We start from the raw sequence: 20,497 nt of genomic DNA, 5'->3' as shown, positions 1-20,497 counted from the left end.
CTATTAAAACATTCCCAAACCAAAAACCGTGGATTGATGGCAGCATTCACACAAAGCGCGAACCACTGCTTTTAATCAGGGCAAGGTGAATGGAAACATGACCGAATACAAACAGTGTAGCTATTCCCACCGCAAGGCAATCAAACAAGCTAAGCGTCAGTATAGAGACAAAGTAGAGTCGGAAATCAACGGCTCAGACACGAGAGGTATGTAGCAGGGTCTACAGTCAATCACGGACTACAAAATAAAAATCCGCCCTGTCGCGGAACACGATGTCTTGCTCCCAGACAGACTAAACAACTTCTTTGCTCGCTTTGAGGACAATTCAGTGCCACTGACACGACCCGCTACCAAAACCTGTGGGCTCTCCTTCACTGCAGCCAACGTGAGTAAAACATTTAAATGTGTTAACCCTCGCAAGGCTGCAGGCCCAGACGGCATCCCCAGCTGCGTGCTCAGAGCATGCGCAGACCAGCTGGCTGGTGTGTTTATGGACATTACTCAGGTATTACCAAGATGGCATAGCAGTTCAGACGTCTTTTGTCCTCGTCTTGTCGTGTCCTGTATACATATATATTTACAACTTTTTCACATACATTTTATTTTTATTTTCCATCAACTCATCTTCAAAACATTCTCCTGCAACCCGCCTCACCAATTTATATTTATAAAAAAGTACTATTTACCTCAAATCTGTAATCCTCCAAGAAGCTAGCCAGAAACTCCAAGAAGCTAGCCTGAAACTAGCCAGAAGCTAGCCAGGAGCTAGCCAGAAGCTAGCCCAGAAGCTAATCCAGAAGCTAATCAGAAGCTAGTTCAGAAGCTAGTTAGCTTCTTTACTGGCAAATCGTTAGTATTCAGCTAACCACGGTTTGTGGTCATCAGCTATCCTTTAGCTCGAAAATCTATCGCCAGTTTTGTACGGCGCAGCGCGGCTCGGAACATACCGGACCAATTTTTCTCTCCATGTCCCTGGATTTCAACTGCTCTCTGGACATTCATACCCGGATCTCACAGCTAGCTAGCTGCTATCCGTGTGACTATCGGTTTTCGTCGATTCCGGAGCAAACATCAATTATACCGGAGCTAGCCAGCTCCGTCAATCACTACTGAGTTCCATGAATCACTCCTGGGCTGCAGTCACCTATCCGGACCCGTTTTACTGCCTACGCGGAGCCCCACCGGGCCTTCACAACTGGACTGCCGACGTTATCTACCCGAAGGAGATCCGGCTGGCTCCTCCGTCGCGACGTTACCTGAACGCCCATCTGCGGCCTGCTAACCGTTAGCTGTCTTACCGGCTGCTATCTGAATAGACAATCAGACAATTTATTTAATTTTATTATTATTATGTTTTCTTCTTGGGCCTCTATAACTATATCTATTGTTTTTATTTTTGTTGTTGTTGTGTGATTTGGATTAATCCCCTCTACGACACGGAACCCCACTAATCTACTGACGGAACGCAAGAGGTGGCTAACAACAGACCTCCATCCTATGCTAGCTTGCTACCGATGGCCTGGCTAGCTGTCTAAATCACCGTGACCCCCAACCAACCTCTCCACTCACTGGACCCTTTTGATCACTCGACTAAGCATGCCTCTCCTTAATGTCAATATGTCTTGTCCATTGCTGTTCTGGTTAGTGTTTATTGGCTTATTTCACTGTAGAGCCTCTAGTCCTGCTCACTATACCTTATCCAACCTATTAGTTCCACCACCCACACATGCAATGACATCTCCTGGTTTCAATGATGTTTCTAGAGACAATATCTCTCTCTTCATCACTCAATACCTAGGTTTACCTCCACTGTATTCACATCCTACCATACCTTTGTCTGTACATTATACCTTGATGCTATTTTATCGCCCCCAGAAACCTCCTTTTACTCTCTGTTCCAGACGTTCTAGACAACCAATTCTTATTGCTTTTAGCCACACCCTTATTCTACTCCTCCTATGTTCCTCTGGCGATGTAGAGGTGAATCCAGGCCCTGCAGTGCCTAGCTCCACTCCTATTCCCCAGGCGCTCTCTTTTGACGACTTCTGTAACCGTAATAGCCTTGGTTTCATGCATGTTAACATTAGAAGCCTCCTCCCTAAGTTTGTTATATTCACTGCTTTAGCACACTCTGCCAACCCGGATGTTCTAGCTGTGTCTGAATCCTGGCTTAGGAAGACCACCAAAAATTCTGACATTTTAATTCCAAACTACAACATTTTCAGACAGGATAGAACTGCCAAAGGGGGCGGTGTTGCAATCTACTGCAAAGATAGACTATCCAGGTCTGTACCCAAACAATTTGAACTTCTACTTTTAAAAATCCACCTCTCTAAAAACAAGTCTCTCACCGTTGCCGCCTGCTATAGACCACCCTCTGCCCCCAGCTGTGCTCTGGACACCATATGTGAACTGATTGCCCCCCATCTATCTTCAGAGCTCGTGCTGCTAGGCGACCTAAACTGGAACATGCTTAACACCCCAGCCATCCTACAATCTAAACTTGATGCCCTCAATCTCACACAAATTATCAATGAACCTACCAGGTACCTCCTCAAAGCCTTAAACACGGGCACCCTCATAGATATCATCCTAACCAACTTCCCCTCTAAATACACCTCTGCTGTCTTCAACCAAGATCTCAGCGATCACTGCCTCATTGCCTGCATCCGTAATGGGTCAGCGGTCAAACGACCTCCACTCATCACTGTAAAACGCTTCCTGAAACACTTCAGCGAGCAGGCCTTTCTAATCGACCTGGCTGGGGTATCCTGGAAGGATATTGATCTCATCCCGTCAGTAGAGGATGCCTGGATATTTTTTTTTAAATGCCTTCCTAACCATCTTAAATAAACATGCCCCATTCAAGAAATTTAGAACCAGGAACAGATATAGCCCTTGGTTCTCCCCAGACCTGACTGCCCTTAACCAACACAAAAACATCCTATGGCATTCTGCATTAGCATCGAACAGCCCCCGTGATATGCAGCTGTTCAGGGAAGCTAGAAACCATTATACACAGGCAGTTAGAAAAGCCAAGGCTAGCTTTTTCAAGCAGAAATTTGCTTCCTGCAACACTAACTCAAAAAAGTTCTGGGACACTGTAAAGTCCATGGAGAATAAGAACACCTCCTCCCAGCTGCCCACTGCACTGTCACCACTGATAAATCCACCATAATTGAGAATTTCAATAAGCATTTTTCTAGGGCTGGCCATGCTTTCCACCTGGCTACTCCTACCCCGGTCAACAGCACTGCACCCCCAACAGCAACTCGCACAAGCCTTCCCCATTTCTCCTTCTCCCAAATCCATTCAGCTGATATTCTGAAAGAGCTGCAAAATCTGGACCCCTACAAATCAGCCGGGCTAGACAATCTAGACCCTTTCTTTCTAAAATCATCTGCCGAAATTGTTGCCACCCCTATTACTAGCCTGTTCAACCTCTCTTTCGTGTCGTCTGAGATTCCCAAAGATTGGAAAGCAGCTGCGGTCATCCCCCTCTTCAAAGGGGGGGGGAACACTCTTGACCCAAACTGCTACAGACCTATATCTATCCTACCATGCCTTTCTAAGGTCTTCGAAAGCCAAGTCAACAAACAGATTACCGACCATTTCAAATCTCACCATACCTTCTCTGCTATGCAATCTGGTTTCAGAGCTGGTCATGGGTGCACCTCAGCCACGCTCAAGGTCCTAAACGATATCTTAACCGCCATCGATAAGAAACATTACTGTGCAGCCGTATTCATTGATCTGGCCAAGGCTTTCGACTCTGTCAATCACCACATCCTCATCGGCAGACTCGACAGCCTTGGTTTCTCAAATGATTGCCTCGCCTGGTTCACCAACTACTTCTCTGATAGAGTTCAGTGTGTCAAATCGGAGGGTCTGCTGTCGGGACCTCTGGCAGTCTCTATGGGGGTGCCACAGGGTTCAATTCTTGGACCGACTCTCTTCTCTGTATACATCAATGAGGTCGCTCTTGCTGCTGGTGAGTCTCTGATCCACCTCTACGCAGACGACACCATTCTGTATACTTCCGGCCCTTCTTTGGACACTGTGTTAACAACCCTCCAGGCAAGCTTCAATGCCATACAACTCTCCTTCCGTGGCCTCCAATTGCTCTTAAATACAAGTAAAACTAAATGCATGCTCTTCAACCGATCCCTACCTGCACCTACCCGCCTGTCCAACATCACTACTCTGGACGGCTCTGACTTAGAATACGTGGACAACTACAAATACTTAGGTGTCTGGTTAGACTGTAAACTCTCCTTCCAGACCCATATCAAACATCTCCAATCCAAAGTTAAATCTAGAATTGGCTTCCTATTTCGCAACAAAGCATCCTTCACTCATGCTGCCAAACATACCCTTGTAAAACTGACCATCCTACCAATCCTCGACTTTGGCGATGTCATTTACAAAATAGCCTCCAATACCCTACTCAACAAATTGGATGCAGTCTATCACAGTGCAATCCGTTTTGTCACCAAAGCCCCATGTACTACCCACCATTGCGACCTGTACGCTCTCGTTGGCTATCCCTCGCTTCATACTCGTCGCCAAACCCACTGGCTCCATGTCATCTACAAGACCCTGCTAGGTAAAGTCCCCCCTTATCTCAGCTCGCTGGTCACCATAGCATCTCCCACCTGTAGCACACGCTCCAGCAGGTATATCTCTCTAGTCACCCCCAAAACCAATTCTTTCTTTGGCCGCCTCTCCTTCCAGTTCTCTGCTGCCAATGACTGGAACGAACTACAAAAATCTCTGAAACTGGAAACACTTCTCTCCCTCACTAGCTTTAAGCACCAACTGTCAGAGCAGCTCACAGATTACTGCACCTGTACATAGCCCACCTATAATTTAGCCCAAACAACTATCTCTTTCCCAACTGTATTTAATTTATTTATTTATTTTGCTCCTTTGCACCCCATTATTTTTATTTCTACTTTGCACATTCTTCTATTGCAAAACTACCATTCCAGTGTTTTACTTGCTATATTGTATTTACTTTGCCACCATGGCCTTTTTTGCCTTTACCTCCCTTCTCACCTCATTTGCTCACATTGTATATAGACTTGTTTATACTGTATTATTGACTGTATGTTTGTTTTACTCCATGTGTAACTCTGTGTCGTTGTATCTGTTGAACTGCTTTGCTTTATCTTGGCCAGGTCGCAGTTGTAAATGAGAACTTGTTCTCAACTTGCCTACCTGGTTAAATAAAGGTAAAATAAATCAAATAAAAAATACTTGTCCAGTCTGCTGTTCCCACATGCTTCAAGATGGCCACCATTGTTCCTGTTCCCAAGAAAGCAAAGGTAACTGAGCTAAATGACTACCGCCCCGTAGCACTCACTTCCGTCCTCATGAAGTGCTTTGTAGAGACTAGTCAAGGACCATATCACCTCCACCCTACCTGACACCCTAGACCCACTCCAATTTGCTTACCGCCCCAATAGGACTACAGACGACGCAATCACAATCACACTGCACACTGCCCTAACCCATCCTGACAAGAGGAATACCTACAGTATGTAAGAATGCTGTTCATCAACTACTGCTCAGCATTTAACACCATAGTACCCTCCAAACTCGTCATTAACCTCAAGACCCTGGGTCTCGACCCCTCCATGTGAAACTGGGTCCTGGACTTCCTAATGGGCCACCCCCAGGTGGTGAGGGTAGGTAACAACATCTCCACCCCACTGATCCTCAACACTGGGGCCCCACAAGGGTGCGTTCTCAGCCCTCTCCTGTACTCCCTGTTCACCAACGACTGCGTGGCCATGCACGCCTCCAACTCAATCATCAAGTTTGCAGACGACACTACAGTGGTAGGCTTGATTACCAACAACGACGAGACGGCCTACAGGGAGGAGGTGAGGGCCCTCGGAGTGTGGTGTCAAGAAAATAACCTCACACTCAATGTCAACAAAACAAAGGAGATGATCGTGGACTTCAGGAAACAGCAGAGGGACCAGCCCCCTATCCACATCGATGGGACAGTAGTGGAGAGGGTGGAAAGTTTTAAGTTCCTCGGTGTACACATCACGGATATACTGAAATGGTCCACCACACAGACAGCACCACAGCGCGTCTTCAACCTCAGGAGGCTGAAGAAATTCAGCTTGTCACCAAAAGCACTCGCAAACTATTACAGATGCACAATCGAGAGCATCCTGTCGGGCTGCATCACCGCCTGGAAATGCAACTGCTACACCCACAACCATAAGGCTCTCCAGAGGGTAGTGAGGTCTGCACAACGCATCACCGGGGGCAAACTACCTGCCCTCCAGGACAACTACACCACCCGATGTCACAGGAAAGCCAAAAAGATCATCAAGGACAACACCCACCCAAGCCACTGCCTGTTCACCCCACTATCATCCAGAAGGCGAGGTCAGTACAGGTGCATCAAAGCCGGGACCGAGAGACTGAAAAACAGCTTCTATATCAAGGCCATCAGACTGTTAAACAGCCATCACTAACATTAAGTGGCTGCAGCCAATATTCTGACTCAACTCTAGCCACTATAATAATGGAAAAATTGATGTATAAATGTATCACTAGCCACTTTAAACAATGCCACATAATATAATGTTTACATACCCTACATTACTCATCTCATATGTATATACTGTACTCTATACCATCTACTGCACCTTGTAATCTTCATGTAATAAATGTATCACTAACCACTTTAAACAATGCCACTTTATATAATGTTTTCATTCCCTATATTACTCATCTCACATGTATATACTGTACTCTATACCATCTACTACATCTTGCCTATGCCGTTCGGCCATCACTCATTCATATGTTTTTATGTACATATTCTTATTCATTCCTTTACACTTGTGTGTATAAGCTAGTTGTTGTGAAATTGTTAGGTTAGATTACTTGTTAGATGTTACTGCATGGTCGGAACTAGAAGCATAAGCATTTTGCTACACTCGCATTAACATCTGCTAACCATGTGTATGTGACAAATAACATTTGATTTGATTTGACACACACGCACACACACACACAGAAAGTCACACTTTAGCTCTTCAACCCCAGGATCCATCCAGCCGCTCACTGAGAACCAATGAGAATATATAGTTACCCCCTCAGAGAACTCCAACTTTTCAGCTGAATGATTAAAGTAATTAAACTCAGTTTAAATGGACTGGGTGTTATTTGTCTCCCACTGCGCAGAGGTTAATGGAGGTTTATTGTATGCTTTCTATGGTAGGCCATCCAGACTGTTCTCATAGACTAGATTTAACATAGTAAATGTAGATCAGGGAGACTCATCACAGACAACTTCAGCATTTTAGTTAATTAGTAACTTTGCAACTACTTACTACTTTTTAGCTACTTTGCAACTACTTAGCATGTTAGCTAATCCTAACCCTAACCCAAACCTTAACCCTTTAACCTAACTCCTAACCTTAACCCTAGCCTTAACCCCTAACCCCTAGCCTTGCTAACGTTAGCCGGCTAGCTAACGTTAGCAATAGCATTAGCCACCTAGCCAACGTTAGCCACAACAAATTGGAATTCGTAACATATCAAAAGAAAAATCAAATGTATTTTCTAGCCCTTCTTACATCAGCTGATATCTCAAAGTGCTGTACAGAAACCCACCCTAAATCCCCAAACAGCAAGCAATGCAGGTGTAGATGCACGGTGGTTAGGAAAAACTCCCTAGAATGGCTAAAACCTAGGAAGAAACCTAGAGAGGAACCAGGCTATGATGGGTGGCCAGTCCTCTTCTGGCTGTGCCGGGTGGAGATTATAACAGAACATGGCCAAGATGTTCAAATGTTCATAAATGACCAGCATTGTCAAATAATAATAATCACAGTAGTTGTCGAGGGTGCAGCACGTCAGCACCTCAGGAGTAAATGTCAGTTGGCTTTTCATAGCCGATCATTAAGAGTATCTCTAGAGAGTTGAAAACAGCAGTTCTCGGACAGGTAGCACATCCGGTGAATAGGTCAGGGTTCCATAGCCGCAGGCAGAACAGTTGAAACTGGAGCAGCAGCATGGCCAGGTGGACTGGGGACAGCAAGGAGTCATCATGCCAGGTAGTCATGAGGCATGGTCCTAGGGCTCTGGTCCTCCGAGAGAGAGAAAGAAAGAGAGAAAGAGAGAATTAGAGTGAGCATACTTAAGTTCACACAGGACACCAGATAAGACAGGAGAAGTACTCCAGATATAACAGACTGACCCTAGCCCCCCGACACATAAACTACTGCAGCATAAATACTGGAGGCTGAGACAGGAGGGGTCAGGAGACACTGTGGCCCCATCCGATAATACCCCCGGACAGGGCCAAACAGGCAGGATATAACCCCACCCACTTTGCCAAAGCACAGCCCCCACACCACTGGAGGGATATCTTCAACCACCAACTTACCATCCTGAGACAAGGCCGAGTATAGCCCACAAAGATCTCCGCCACGGCACAATCTAAAGGGAGGCTCCAACCCAGACAGGAATATCACGTCAGTTACTCAACCCACTCAAGTGACACACCCCTCCTAGGGACGGCATGGAAGAGCACCAGTAAGCCAGTGACTCAGCCCCTGTAATAGGGTTAGAGGCAAAGAATCCCAGTGGACAGAGGGGAACCGGCCAGGCAGAGACAGCAAGGGCAGTTCGTTGCTCCAGAGCCTTTCCATTCACCTTCACACTTCTGGGCCAGACTACACTCAAACATATGACCCACTGAAGAGATGAGTCTTCAGTAAAGACTTAAAGGTTGAGACCGAGTCTGCGTCTCTCACATGGGTAGGCAGACCATTCCATAAAAATTGAGCTATATAGGAGAAAGCCCTGACTCCAGCTGTTTGCTTAGAAATTCTAGGGACAATTAGGAGGCCTGCGTATTGTGACCGTAGCGTACGTGTAGGTATGTACGGCAGGATCAAACCGGAAAGATAGGTAGGAGCAAGCCCATGTAATGCTTTGTAGGTTAGCAGTAAAACCTTGAAATCAGCCCTTGCCTTAACAGGAAGCCAGTGTAGGGGGGTAACATATAATGTGTTTTTATAAAATGTTTACATATTGTCCATTTTTGCTAATTCTTAACATATTGTACGAATTTCAATTCGTAACATATTGTACGAATTGCAATTTGTAACATATCCTATGAAATGGATGATGAACATCCACAAATTAAAACTTGTTAGGGCTAGGGGTTCCGCTAGCGGCAACATCCGCTAAAAAGGCAGAGCGCGAAATTCAAAAATATTTTTTTGAAATATTTAACTTTCATACATTCACAAGTGCAATGGACCAAATAAAAGCTTAACTTCTTGTTAATCTACCCATCATGTCCGATTTCAAAAAGGCTTTACAGCGAAAGCACACCATATGATTATGTTAGGCCAGAGCCTAGTCACAAAAACACAAACAGCCATTTTCCAGCCAAAGAGAGGAGTAACAAAAAACAGAAATATAGATTAAATTAATCACTAACCTTTGATGATCTTCATCAGATGGCACTCATATGACTTCATGTTACACAATACATGTGTGTTTTGTTCGATAAAGTTCATATTTATATCCAAAAATCTCAGTTTACATTGGCGCGTTATGGTCAGAGAGCCACATCAATTTACAGAAATACTCATCATAAACTTTGATAAAAGATACAAGTAATATGCACAGAATTATAGATATACTTCTCCTTAATGTAACCGCTGTGTCAGATTTCAAAAAAGCTTTACGGAAAAAGCAAACCATGCAATAATCTGAGTACGGCGCTCAGACACAAAAACAAGCCATACTGATACCGCCATGTTGTGGAGTCAGTAAAAGTCAGAAATAACGTTATAAATATTCACTTACCTTTGATGATCTTCATCAGAATGCACTCCCATGGATCCCAGTTCCACAATAAACTTTTGTTTTGTTCGATAAATCCATAATTTATGTCCAAATACCTCCTTTCTTAGCGCGTTTAGTAAACAAATCCAAACTCACGAGGTGCGGGCAAGTCCAGGCGAAAGTTCAGATGGAAGTTCAAAACGTTATACAGTTCGTAGAAACATGTCAAACGATGTATAGAATCAATCTTTAGGATGTTTTTGACAGAAACCTTCAATACTTTTCCAACCAGAGAATTCCTTTGTCTTTAGAAATGCAATACAGGTCGCTCTCACAGGTGCCTGCGTGATCAGCTCATGGCCTTCTGCCAGACCTCTGGTTGAAACAGCTCTCATTCGCCCCTACTTCACAGTCGAAGCCTCAAACAACTAAAGACTGTTGACATCCAGTAGAAGCCTTAGGAAGTGCAATATGACCCCATAGACACTGTATATTTGATAGGCAATGAGTTGAAAACCTACAAACCTCAGATTTCCCACTTCCTGGTTGGATTTTTCTCAGGTTTTTGCTTGCCATATGAGTTCTATTATACACAGACATCATTCAAACAGTTTTGGAAACTTCAGAGTGTTTTCTATCCAAATCTACTAATAATATGCACATATTAGCTTCTGGGCCTGAGTAGCAGAAAGTTTACTCTGGGCACGCTTTTCATCCAAACGTGAAAATGCTGCCCCCTATCCCAAACAGGTTTTAATACATACCATATGAAATGGGGTATCTGATTTAAGAACAGAATAATACGAAATGCTCTGAGAACAGGTTGGCCAATCAGGTGTCTGGCTTACCACTGTGCAACTTGAATTCTCTCACTGTAAACTCCATCCCGTTTTCCAGACTTTTAAAAATAGAAATCCAGGGTTAGGTGCAATTGTACAGTGTTATGGCATTGTTACTTGAGAAAGTAACTCATCAAGCCTACTTTTTTTTCATAAATAGTTTATGTAATTTGGTCTCGAACATATTTGTCAAAAGTCATCATAAGAAGAAATGCAGAAGAGACTTCAATATAAAGTCCCCTGTTAAGGCGACCTACGTGGTTCTGGTACCGATTCCCATCACCATTTTTGCTTATAAAGCCATCTGTGGACACTGTCGATTTTAAATGGTCTTACATTGAGCGGTAGTCCTGATTCCCATGGACACAGGAGTATGCCTCTTCTGCCTGTGTGAAGCAGGATGTCAAATCTGACACCACTTGAGCCTGGGAATTCCCTCCTACCATTTCATTCGCTCTTCCGAATGTAGGCAAGCTAGAGCTCTGTGAGATGTTCCCAGAGATGGGGGCAGACATTTTGTTCAAGAGAGACTTTTAGACAATACGCACATTTTCTCTAACACTAAATATACAAATATGTATTTTATAGTTATGAGGAAGGTGGAATCTTATAGTTAGTCGTTGTATGCATTTATTATACTATATTTAGAACAAATATAAGTAATTGCAAGCCTTATTCATACAGTTTTACATAATATACAATTATGTAAAACATACAGGAAATACATAATATACCATTTTTCATATTTTATCATATTTGTACTGTGTACTTGAGCTTGTGTTCTCAAAAGTGACGACACCTCAGCAATTTATTTTTAAAAATCACCAGAAAGTTGAGATTTGAACCTTTCTTTGGAGTATGCAGCATTACTAGTTATTGTTTATGGCCCTCTCATGATAAATCATTACTTTAGGGGATTACGTAGTTAGATTTTACATTACATTTAATTACATTTAAGAGTTTTTTAAATGTTACTCCAAAATGGTTCATGGTAAGCAATTAAATCCATGTGGTTAAAGGCAGTCTCAGCGATATGACAGATGCAGAAAGTAAACAGCATAGTGGGTCAATTTCTGTTTCAACTAAGAGCATTGAAGTGGGAGGTTCAACTTCGCCGCTGTTTTGGGCCTATGGCTAACACGCTGTACACCAGGGGTGAGCAAACTTTTTGGCTCGAGGGCCAGATCAGGATTTTGAAATTCAACGGAGGGACGCATTTTTTGGGTGACCAATTGTTTGTTAAAATCAATTTGCGGCGTTCTCCCGAGTGGCGCAGCGGTGCTTGAGGTTTCACTACAGACCCGGGTTCAATCCCAGGCTGTGTCACAGCTGGCCGTGACTGGGAGACCCATGAAGCAGAGCACAATTTGCCCAGCGTCATCCGGGATAGGAGAGGGTTGTGCTCATGCACCCTGACACGGTCGCCAGGTGTACGGTGTTTCCTCCGACACATTGGTGTGGCTGGCTTCCGGGTTAAGCGGGCATTATGTCAAGAAGCAGTGCGTCTTGGCTGGGTTGTGTTTCGAAGGACGCACGGCTCTCGACCTTCGCCTCTCCCGAGTCTGTACGGGAGTTGCAGCGATGGGACAAGACTGTAACTACCAATTGGATACCATGAAATTGGGGAGAAAAAAGGGGTAACATAAATAGATTTAAAAAATATGTATATATTTTTTTTTATGTCTTGCGGGCCGATGCTGCTGGTGGAAACGTAATTTAGCTGAGTCTACCTTTAAGCTGAAATAAATGTAAACGCTTACCTTGTTTTCCTCGTATTTATTTGACGCACCACAGTTATGGATGCAAGGACTAACCATCCAAGATATAACAATTATACACCTTTATCCATGTTTTGAGGCTATACAGTGTTTGTTCACATTTACTGTGTTTACAACGTTGGAGTATAACAAGCTTATATTTGGGTTCCAACGTGGTACGATAGTTGAACTAAGCTCATGAGGCATTTATAAGCTCTTCAAGAATCAATGGATACATATCATTCATTTAATAAGGGCTCCCGAGTGGCGCAGCAGTCTTAGGCACTGCATCGCAGTGCTAGAGGCGTCACTACAGACCCTGGTTCACTTCCAGGCTGTATGACAACCGGTCGTGATTGGGAGTCCCATAGGGTGGCGCACAATTGTCCCAGTGTCGTCCAGTTTAGGGTCTGGCTGGGGTAGGCCGTCATTGCAAATAAGAATTTGTTCTTAACTGACTTGTCTAGTTAAATAAAAATGTATAGCGGGGAGGGAACAATAAGTAGACCAGAGCTATCTGTTATTGTTTAGTTTCACACATGAAAAAATCCTGTCTGTGTAAGTGGACGTTCCCTTTCTCACGTGAGCATGGTAAACTGAATTTATCCACTTTGGTTCCAAGGATCCAGCCTAAAATAATGATTTCCTGCTGTGGCCAGACATAGAAAGGTTTGGCAATACTTGCAGCTGTATAGCCAAATTGCTATCAGGCATTGAGGTCTGGGTTAGGTTGTTAGTGCTCTGACTTATGTTGCTCTTCGTCCGGTTAATTATTTTGTAAACATTGTAGGTAGGCCTACTTGACTATTGTTTATATTAGTAATAGCCCTCACTGCGACGGCTAACTTCACATTGTGTAAAGCCCATGCCTCCCTGTATACCAGTAATAGATTGTACTTAGGCCTTAAGTGAGCTTCTACACCATGTCAGTTGAGCATCATCATTAAGATCCAAAGTTGATTGGTTGTGCTGTGAGGCCTGGTTTCGTAGTGTCTGATTACCAGTATGGCAAGAGGGAGCAGTGCTACAGAGATGAGACCTAGCTAGTGGCTAATACTATAGTAATTAGGAGTGGGCTACATGACTAAAGTTTACCTGCTCTGGGATAGGGATGATACCTAGTCAATTTTACAACTGAATGCAAACAACTGAAATGTATCTTCCACATTTAGCCCAACCCTTCTGAATCAGAGAGGTGCTGAGGGCTGCCTTAATCGACATCCACATCTTCTGCGCCCGGGGAATAGTGGGTTAACTGCCTTGCTCAGAGACAAAATGGCAGATTTTTACCTTGTCAGCTCGGGGATTCGATACAGCAACACTTTCGGTTACTGACCCAATGCTCTAACATTAAGCTACCTGCTGCTCTATATTGCACCATCTCTTCTGCCAGCCCCACTCTCACTCCCTACAGCTGTTCTGCACTGATACTATTCTGCTGCATACTCTCCTCACTAGTCCATCATCACACACAGTCAGAAAGTCAGTCAGTCCCTGGTGAGATGGCTATTCGCCAGACCACTATACAGCTCCCAGACTCCCAAACATTCTCCTTCTCTTTCAGTACAGGAATGGAAACTTTCTTACTCCTGACCTCGGGTTCTATGTACTGTGGTATTACACAGCAAAGAGAGAGCAGAAAACCAATATTGTTATAGAAAATAAGCCTTTCTTCAAAGGGACATTTAAGTTATTTTTATGTCTAACTTTTTTCTCTCTGTGTCCTATCCTTCCCTTCCTCATCTCTCTTATCAAATCCATCCTCAATAAAGCTTCCTGTGGTGGTATGATTAAAAATGCCACGTTGGGCCGTATTGTCTCTCCTGGATTCCCTGGCAACTACAGCAACAACTTGACGTGCCATTGGGTCTTGGAGGCTCCTGAAGGCCACCGGCTTCATGTTCACTTTGAGAAAATGGCTTTGGCTGAGGATGATGACAGGTAGAGTACACAGAAAGATGGATGGAAGGTGTGTGTGTGTGTGTGTGTGTGTGTGTGTGTGTGTGTGTGTGTGTGTGTGTGTGTGTGTGTGTGTGTGTGTGTGTGTGTGTGTGTGTGTGTGTGTGTGTGTGTGTGTGTGTGTGTGTGTGTGTGAGAAGGGGGGTGTTGGTGCGTGCTCAAGTGGTAGAACTTGGAGGCGTCTTTTTTATTTGTTGCTAATTAGTTTCCAGTTGGGCTAGATATGGCAGGTTTTACCTCAGGCTGTCAGAATGCGATGCAACACTGGGCAACAACACCTAGCCTAATTGTATGCCTTAAATAGGCATATGCTTGCTAAGGCTAGGCAACTAAATCCCCTATGTGAGTGACTATGAGTCAAATTTGAACGGGTTGGAGGATGAAATTGAAACGGCTTTATGTCATTTCAAATAATTAACTGTATTTCCTCATGCAAATGAATTGATGGACTATAGAGGCCACTCAGACGCAGGGAGACAGTATTTAATTACATTTTTGTACCATAACTACTATGTCTCAAGGCTGTGGTAACAAACTGACATTGAATGAAGCCGCTTGCTGCCGAGGTGTGTAGAATCTTATCACAGGGTTATTACAGCCACAGATGAAACAATGAGCGCCACTTCAGAACCACTCACCACTCCCTTTGGATGTTTCTCTTGGTCCTCAATGGCAAGTGTGTCTCATTCCCCCTCCCCCATTTTATTAAGCACTATTTTTGATTGTGTTTCAGACTCCTTATAAAGAATGGGAACAACATTGACTCCCCTCCGGTGTATGACTCCTACGAGGTGGAGTACCTGCCCAATGAGGGCGTGGTGAGCACAGGCCGTCACCTCTTTGTGGAGTTCACCACAGATGGGACGGTCACCTCTACGGGAGCAGCAATCAGATATGAAGGTACTTCAAAGAATCAACAGAATACTAACATTTATTCAACCTATGCTAACTAATGTTGAGAATTGATGGTGACTTATTGGAACAAAAAAATCCACGTGTGATTTCTGTCCTGCAGCTTTTGCAAAGGGCACATGCTATGGGCCCTTTGTGAAGTATGGCAACTTCACCAGCAGTGACACGGCCTACGGTGTGGGTGCGGTGGTGGAATTTGCCTGTGACCCTGGCTACACTCTGGAGCAGGGCTCAGTCATCATTGAATGTCTGGACGCAGAGAACCCCCAGTGGAATGAGACAGAGCCAGCCTGCAGGGGTGAGTCCTCATCTCATTTCAAAGCCAGGCCACAGAATTTCCCCTGCTCATGTTTGGTTAATTCTCTATCAGCATCTGAGTACAATCTAGGAACCCCAGTCACAATAAACCCAGTCTCCCAGGATCTGATCATCAATGACTTTTCAAAATTTAATGCGTCCTAGCCCATGTGTTTCCAGGGCAGGTTTCAGTAGTGCTACAGACTGAAGGTATTCCCCTGTGCAGTCTAGGCTACACACTGAGTCATATGGCCAGTAGCGATCAAAGCCTAGGTGTATTCTCTCTTTCTCCCTGCTGCTCTCTCTCTCTTTCTCTTTCGCCATCCTTTTCTTTCATTAATTCTTCCTTCCTTTCTTTCTTTCTTTCTTTCTTTCTTTCTTTCTTTCTTTCTTTCTTTCTTTCTTTCTTTCTTTTTCTCTCTCTCTCTCTCACTCTCTTGGTCCCTTTCCCCCCTTTACTTTAGCTTTTTCTCTCTCACTCTCTCTCTTTCCCACAGACACACACACACACTGACCTCACAACCTCTTTCACTTTATCTACTTCCCCCGCACTGCCCCACACCACACTGCCCTTGATCTTACAGCTCTTCAGCAAAGGTAGACATTAAAGGATTCTATTTCTGCTGAGCTACAGTACTGTATTTTACAGAGTTAGCCATTTGTAATGGTTCTATACCACCCCTCTTGCTCTTGAGCTTTCAAGGAGCATGGAAAGTCATTATGAATGGTATTCTGTTCAGCAGTGATGCTCTTTCATCGCTGTCTCTTATTTACACATGTGAATTCACATGGCATTTGAAAGATGTCCCACAGTCCCCAGACCTACAGCAAAACCACATATTATTTCATATCATTAGCTCAGCTGGCACTGACATTTTAGATGTTCAATCACTTTACTGTGAGTAGGCCTACATGTTGTTAGTTTGATATTGGTGTTTACTTTTGAACTATTTTGGATTATCACAAAAGTGTTGGCCATGAATGTATGTGTTTCTCAGTATTTGGATTTGACTCTGTGTTTGTGTGTGTGTGTCCCAGCTGTGTGTAGTGGTGAAATCACAGACTCAGCCGGGGTGGTTCTCTCTCCAAACTGGCCGGAGACCTACGACAAGGGCCAGGACTGCATCTGGGGCATCCACGTGGAAGAGGACAAGAGGATTATGCTGGACATCCAAGTGTAAGAGACAGCTCTCCGCTCCAACAGCAGCCATAGTGGTCACTGCCCAGCTAGCACATAATGTTCTGAGAACCATACGTTTCTTAGAGCTTGGTGAGAGTGTGGTTGTCCTTTGGTTATTTAGCATACAGCTTTCTGTGAATGGTGCAGGATAGTTGCTTGGCTTTGGAACATTGTTAGTGCATTTAACCCTCTGACACATACTAACACAGGTGTGATCATTCTAGTGGTCCATGCAACACACGCTCAAACCTGGTGTGATTAGAACAGTTATTTAGAACGTTCTACGATAGACACAGCAGTCAGCGTTTGAGCTGGCCACACTGTTTTTACACAGAAACATTTTGCATAAACAGTCTTCACACCATTATGTCCTCATTGTGAGCAGTTTAGTTTTGGATGCCATGTTCCGACATTCACAGAAGTAGCAACAGCATAATATAACTCTCATCCAGACCGGAAAATGTAGGCTGTATTAGTTGTAGCTCTTACTGAGGAAAGAGTGACCTAACTGTTAGCACAGTTGAAAACTGTAGTGCTGATTAAAGAAGCAATAAAACTGGCCTTCTTTAGACTAGTTAAATATCTAGAGCATCAGCATTTGTGGGTTCGATTACAGGCTCAAAGTGGCCAGATGCAAAGACCTTTCTTCTGAAACTCGTCAGTCTATTCTTCGGAGAAATGAAGGCTATTCCATGCGAGAAATCGCCAAGAAACTAAAGATCTCGTATAACGCTGTGTACTACTCCCTTCACAGAACAGCGCAACTGGCTCTAACCAGAATAGAAAGAGGAGTGGGAGGCCCCGGTGCACAGCTGAGCAAGAGGACAAGTACATTAGAGTGTCTAGTTAGAGAAACAGACGCCTCACAAGTCCTCAACTGGCAGCTTCATTAAATAGTACCAGAAAAGCAAAGCACCAGTCTCAACGTCAAATAGTGAAGAGGCAATTCCGGGATGCTGGCTTTCTCACAGTAAGAACTTTCCTTTTTGCCTGCTACGTTACAGCAGACACGGTAATCTGAGCCATTCGATTAGCCAAAGGTAGATCTAAGTTTACATACACCTTAGCCAAATACATTTAAACTCAGTTTTTCATAATTCCTGACATTTAATCCGAGTAAAATTTCCCTGTCTAAGGTCAGCTAGGATCAGCACTTTATTTTAAGAATGTGAAATGGCAGAATAATAGTAGAGAGAATGATTTATTTCAGCTTTTACTTCTTTCATCACATTCCCAGTGGGTCAGAAGTTTACATACACTCAATGAGTATTTGGTAGCATTGCCTTTAAATTGTTTAACTTGGGTCAAACATTTCGGGTAGCCTTCCACAAGCTTCCCACAATAAGTTGGGTGAAGTTTGTCCCATTCCTCCTGACAGAGCCGGTGCAACTGAGTCAGGTTTGTAGGCCTCCTTGCTCGCACATGCTTTTTCAGTTCTGCCAACAAATTGTCTATAGGGTTGAAGTCAGTGCTTTATGATGGCCACTCCAATACCTTGACTTTGTTGTCCTTAAGCCATTTTGCCACAACTTTGGAAGTATGCCTGGGGTCATTGTCCATTTGGAAGACCCATTTGTGACCAAGCTTTAACTTCCTGACTGATGTCTTGAGATGTTGCTTCAATATATCCACATAAGTGTCATCTATTTTGTGAAGTGCACCAGTCCCTCCTGCAGCAAAGCACCCCCATAACATGATGCAGCCACCCCCAAGCTTCACGGTTAGGATGGTGTTCTTTGGCTTGCAAGCCTCCCCCTTTTACCTCCAAACATAACGATGGTCATTATGGCCAAGTAGTTCTATTTTTGTTTCATCAGACCAGAGGACATTTCTCCAAAAAGTACAATCTTTGTCCTCATGTGCAATTGCAAACCGTAGTCTGGGTTTTTTATGGTGGTTTTGGGGGACTGGCTTCTTCCTTGCTGAGTGGCCTTTCAGGTTATGTCGATACAGGACTCGTTTTACTGTGGTTGTAGATACTTTTGTACCTGTTTCCTCCAGAATCTTCACAAGGTCCTTTGCTGTTGTCTGGTATTTATTTGCACTTTTCGCACCAAAGTACATTCATCTCTAAGAGACAGAACGCGTCTCCTCCCTAGTATGACAGCTGAGTGATCCCATGATGTTTATACTTGCGTACTATTGTTTGTACAGATGAATGTGGTACCTTCAGGCATTTGGAAATTGCTCCCAAGGATGAACCAGACTTGTGGAGGTCCACAATTTTTTTTCTGAGGTCTTGGCCGATTTCTTTTGATTTCCCCAGGATGTGAAGCATCAAGAGTTTGAAGGTAGGCCTTAAAATACATCCACAGGTACACCTCCAATTGACTCAAATGAGGTCAATTAGCCTATCAGAAATGTTAAGAAACAATGATCTTTTGTGGGAATTTCAGTACTTCAGCACAACGTTTCCTACAGTTTTTCTCTTGGTTCTATTTGAAGTTGTTCTCAAATTGTTCCGGAAACATTAAGAAAACTTTCCATAAACACCACAAGAAAACCTTAGTAATGTTCAGAAAATACATTCCACAAATACATTCCATTCTCAGTGTCAACAAAACTCTATCGTCTGTTTGTTCAGGTGTGTTGGCCTCATCCACTAATTGGCCACAGTTGATCTTAATGAGTGTTTGTTTCCTTAGAAATGGGGTCTGTTTGAATAGACTAAAATAATCAGGTTTTTATGTGTAAAAAAAAACCTTGCCACATTCTGGTGGCGCAGTGGAGTAATTCCATGGATAGAGAACAGAAGATTATAGGTTTGAATCTCCGTGATGTTGTGTCACAATAATGTGTTCTATCGGTTCTTGGAGTTCAAAAAAGTTCACCCAAAATAAGCTAGCAGTCTTCCTAAAAGTATTTTTTTTTAATTCTTGTGAAAGTTTTAAGGAAGTTATTTAAAAATCTCAACATGACCTATAATTTTGGTTTTCAGAGCGTTAATAAAACCACCCAGGAAGCCTTTAAAGGAACTGGAGTAAAATGTTCTCAGAATCTCCCTGCAACATAAAAATAAACGTTCACACAACAGGTGAAATTTCGACTTCCGTTTTCAGAACGTTTAAAAACGTTTCTGTTTTACCGGTCAAGAAGCTAATGGCTTCGTTCCCAGAACCAATGTGAAACCAAACATTGCTGGATGCAGTTCAAGCCAACCTTATGTCATTTAAGGTCACAACTTGCTTTTCTTCTTTTATGAAAAACATAAAGAGTAGATGTCAAGTCCTGCTACTGAGTCTTTTTCACTCGCACACAAAAACGTGCACACTCATGGACACACTCTCAAACACAGGCAAAGGAATGCTGCAAGTACACAAGGTAAAATCTCAGATTGTAGAACTATCCTAAAGGGAGAGCATTGCTACTGATGTTGAAATCTATGTTTTCGTCCATTGTATTGAATATTCAGCACAGCTTCCAGCACACTCTCTGACCAGATTAGCCACTAAGCCTCCATGCTCTCCCTTTCCCTAGTGTGTGTCTCAGAGTTGGCTTTGAAATGAATATGCTCTGGCAGTGAGACCACTCTGAGCCACTTACCCAGCCCTCTCAACAATGTTAATTCACCACTTAAACACACACACACACACACACACACACACACACACACACACACACACACACACACACACACACACACACACACACACACACACACACACACACACACACACACATACTTGCAGCACTTTCAATAGGCCTGGGCCCCTCCAATA

The 20,497-nt window shown here is 43.6% G+C and overlaps 1 protein-coding gene across 5 annotated transcripts in view; it reads left to right on the top strand.

The window, feature by feature from the left end:
* LOC112250279 (seizure protein 6 homolog) overlaps positions 1-20,497 on the top strand; it is a 204,956-nt gene that overhangs the window by 162,070 nt on the left and 22,389 nt on the right. For all 5 annotated transcript variants that reach the window (XM_024420302.2, XM_024420304.2, XM_024420301.2 and 2 more), the window contains exons 6-9: positions 14,203-14,371; positions 15,123-15,289; positions 15,405-15,599; positions 16,637-16,775. In XM_024420302.2, coding sequence (XP_024276070.1) covers positions 14,203-14,371; positions 15,123-15,289; positions 15,405-15,599; positions 16,637-16,775 — 670 coding nt within the window. The remainder of the gene's footprint in view (positions 1-14,202; positions 14,372-15,122; positions 15,290-15,404; positions 15,600-16,636; positions 16,776-20,497) is intronic.

Source organism: Oncorhynchus tshawytscha, linkage group LG30, assembly GCF_018296145.1.
Source record: "Oncorhynchus tshawytscha isolate Ot180627B linkage group LG30, Otsh_v2.0, whole genome shotgun sequence".
NCBI lineage: Eukaryota > Metazoa > Chordata > Actinopteri > Salmoniformes > Salmonidae > Oncorhynchus > Oncorhynchus tshawytscha.
This window is presented reverse-complemented; position numbering and strand designations above follow the sequence as displayed.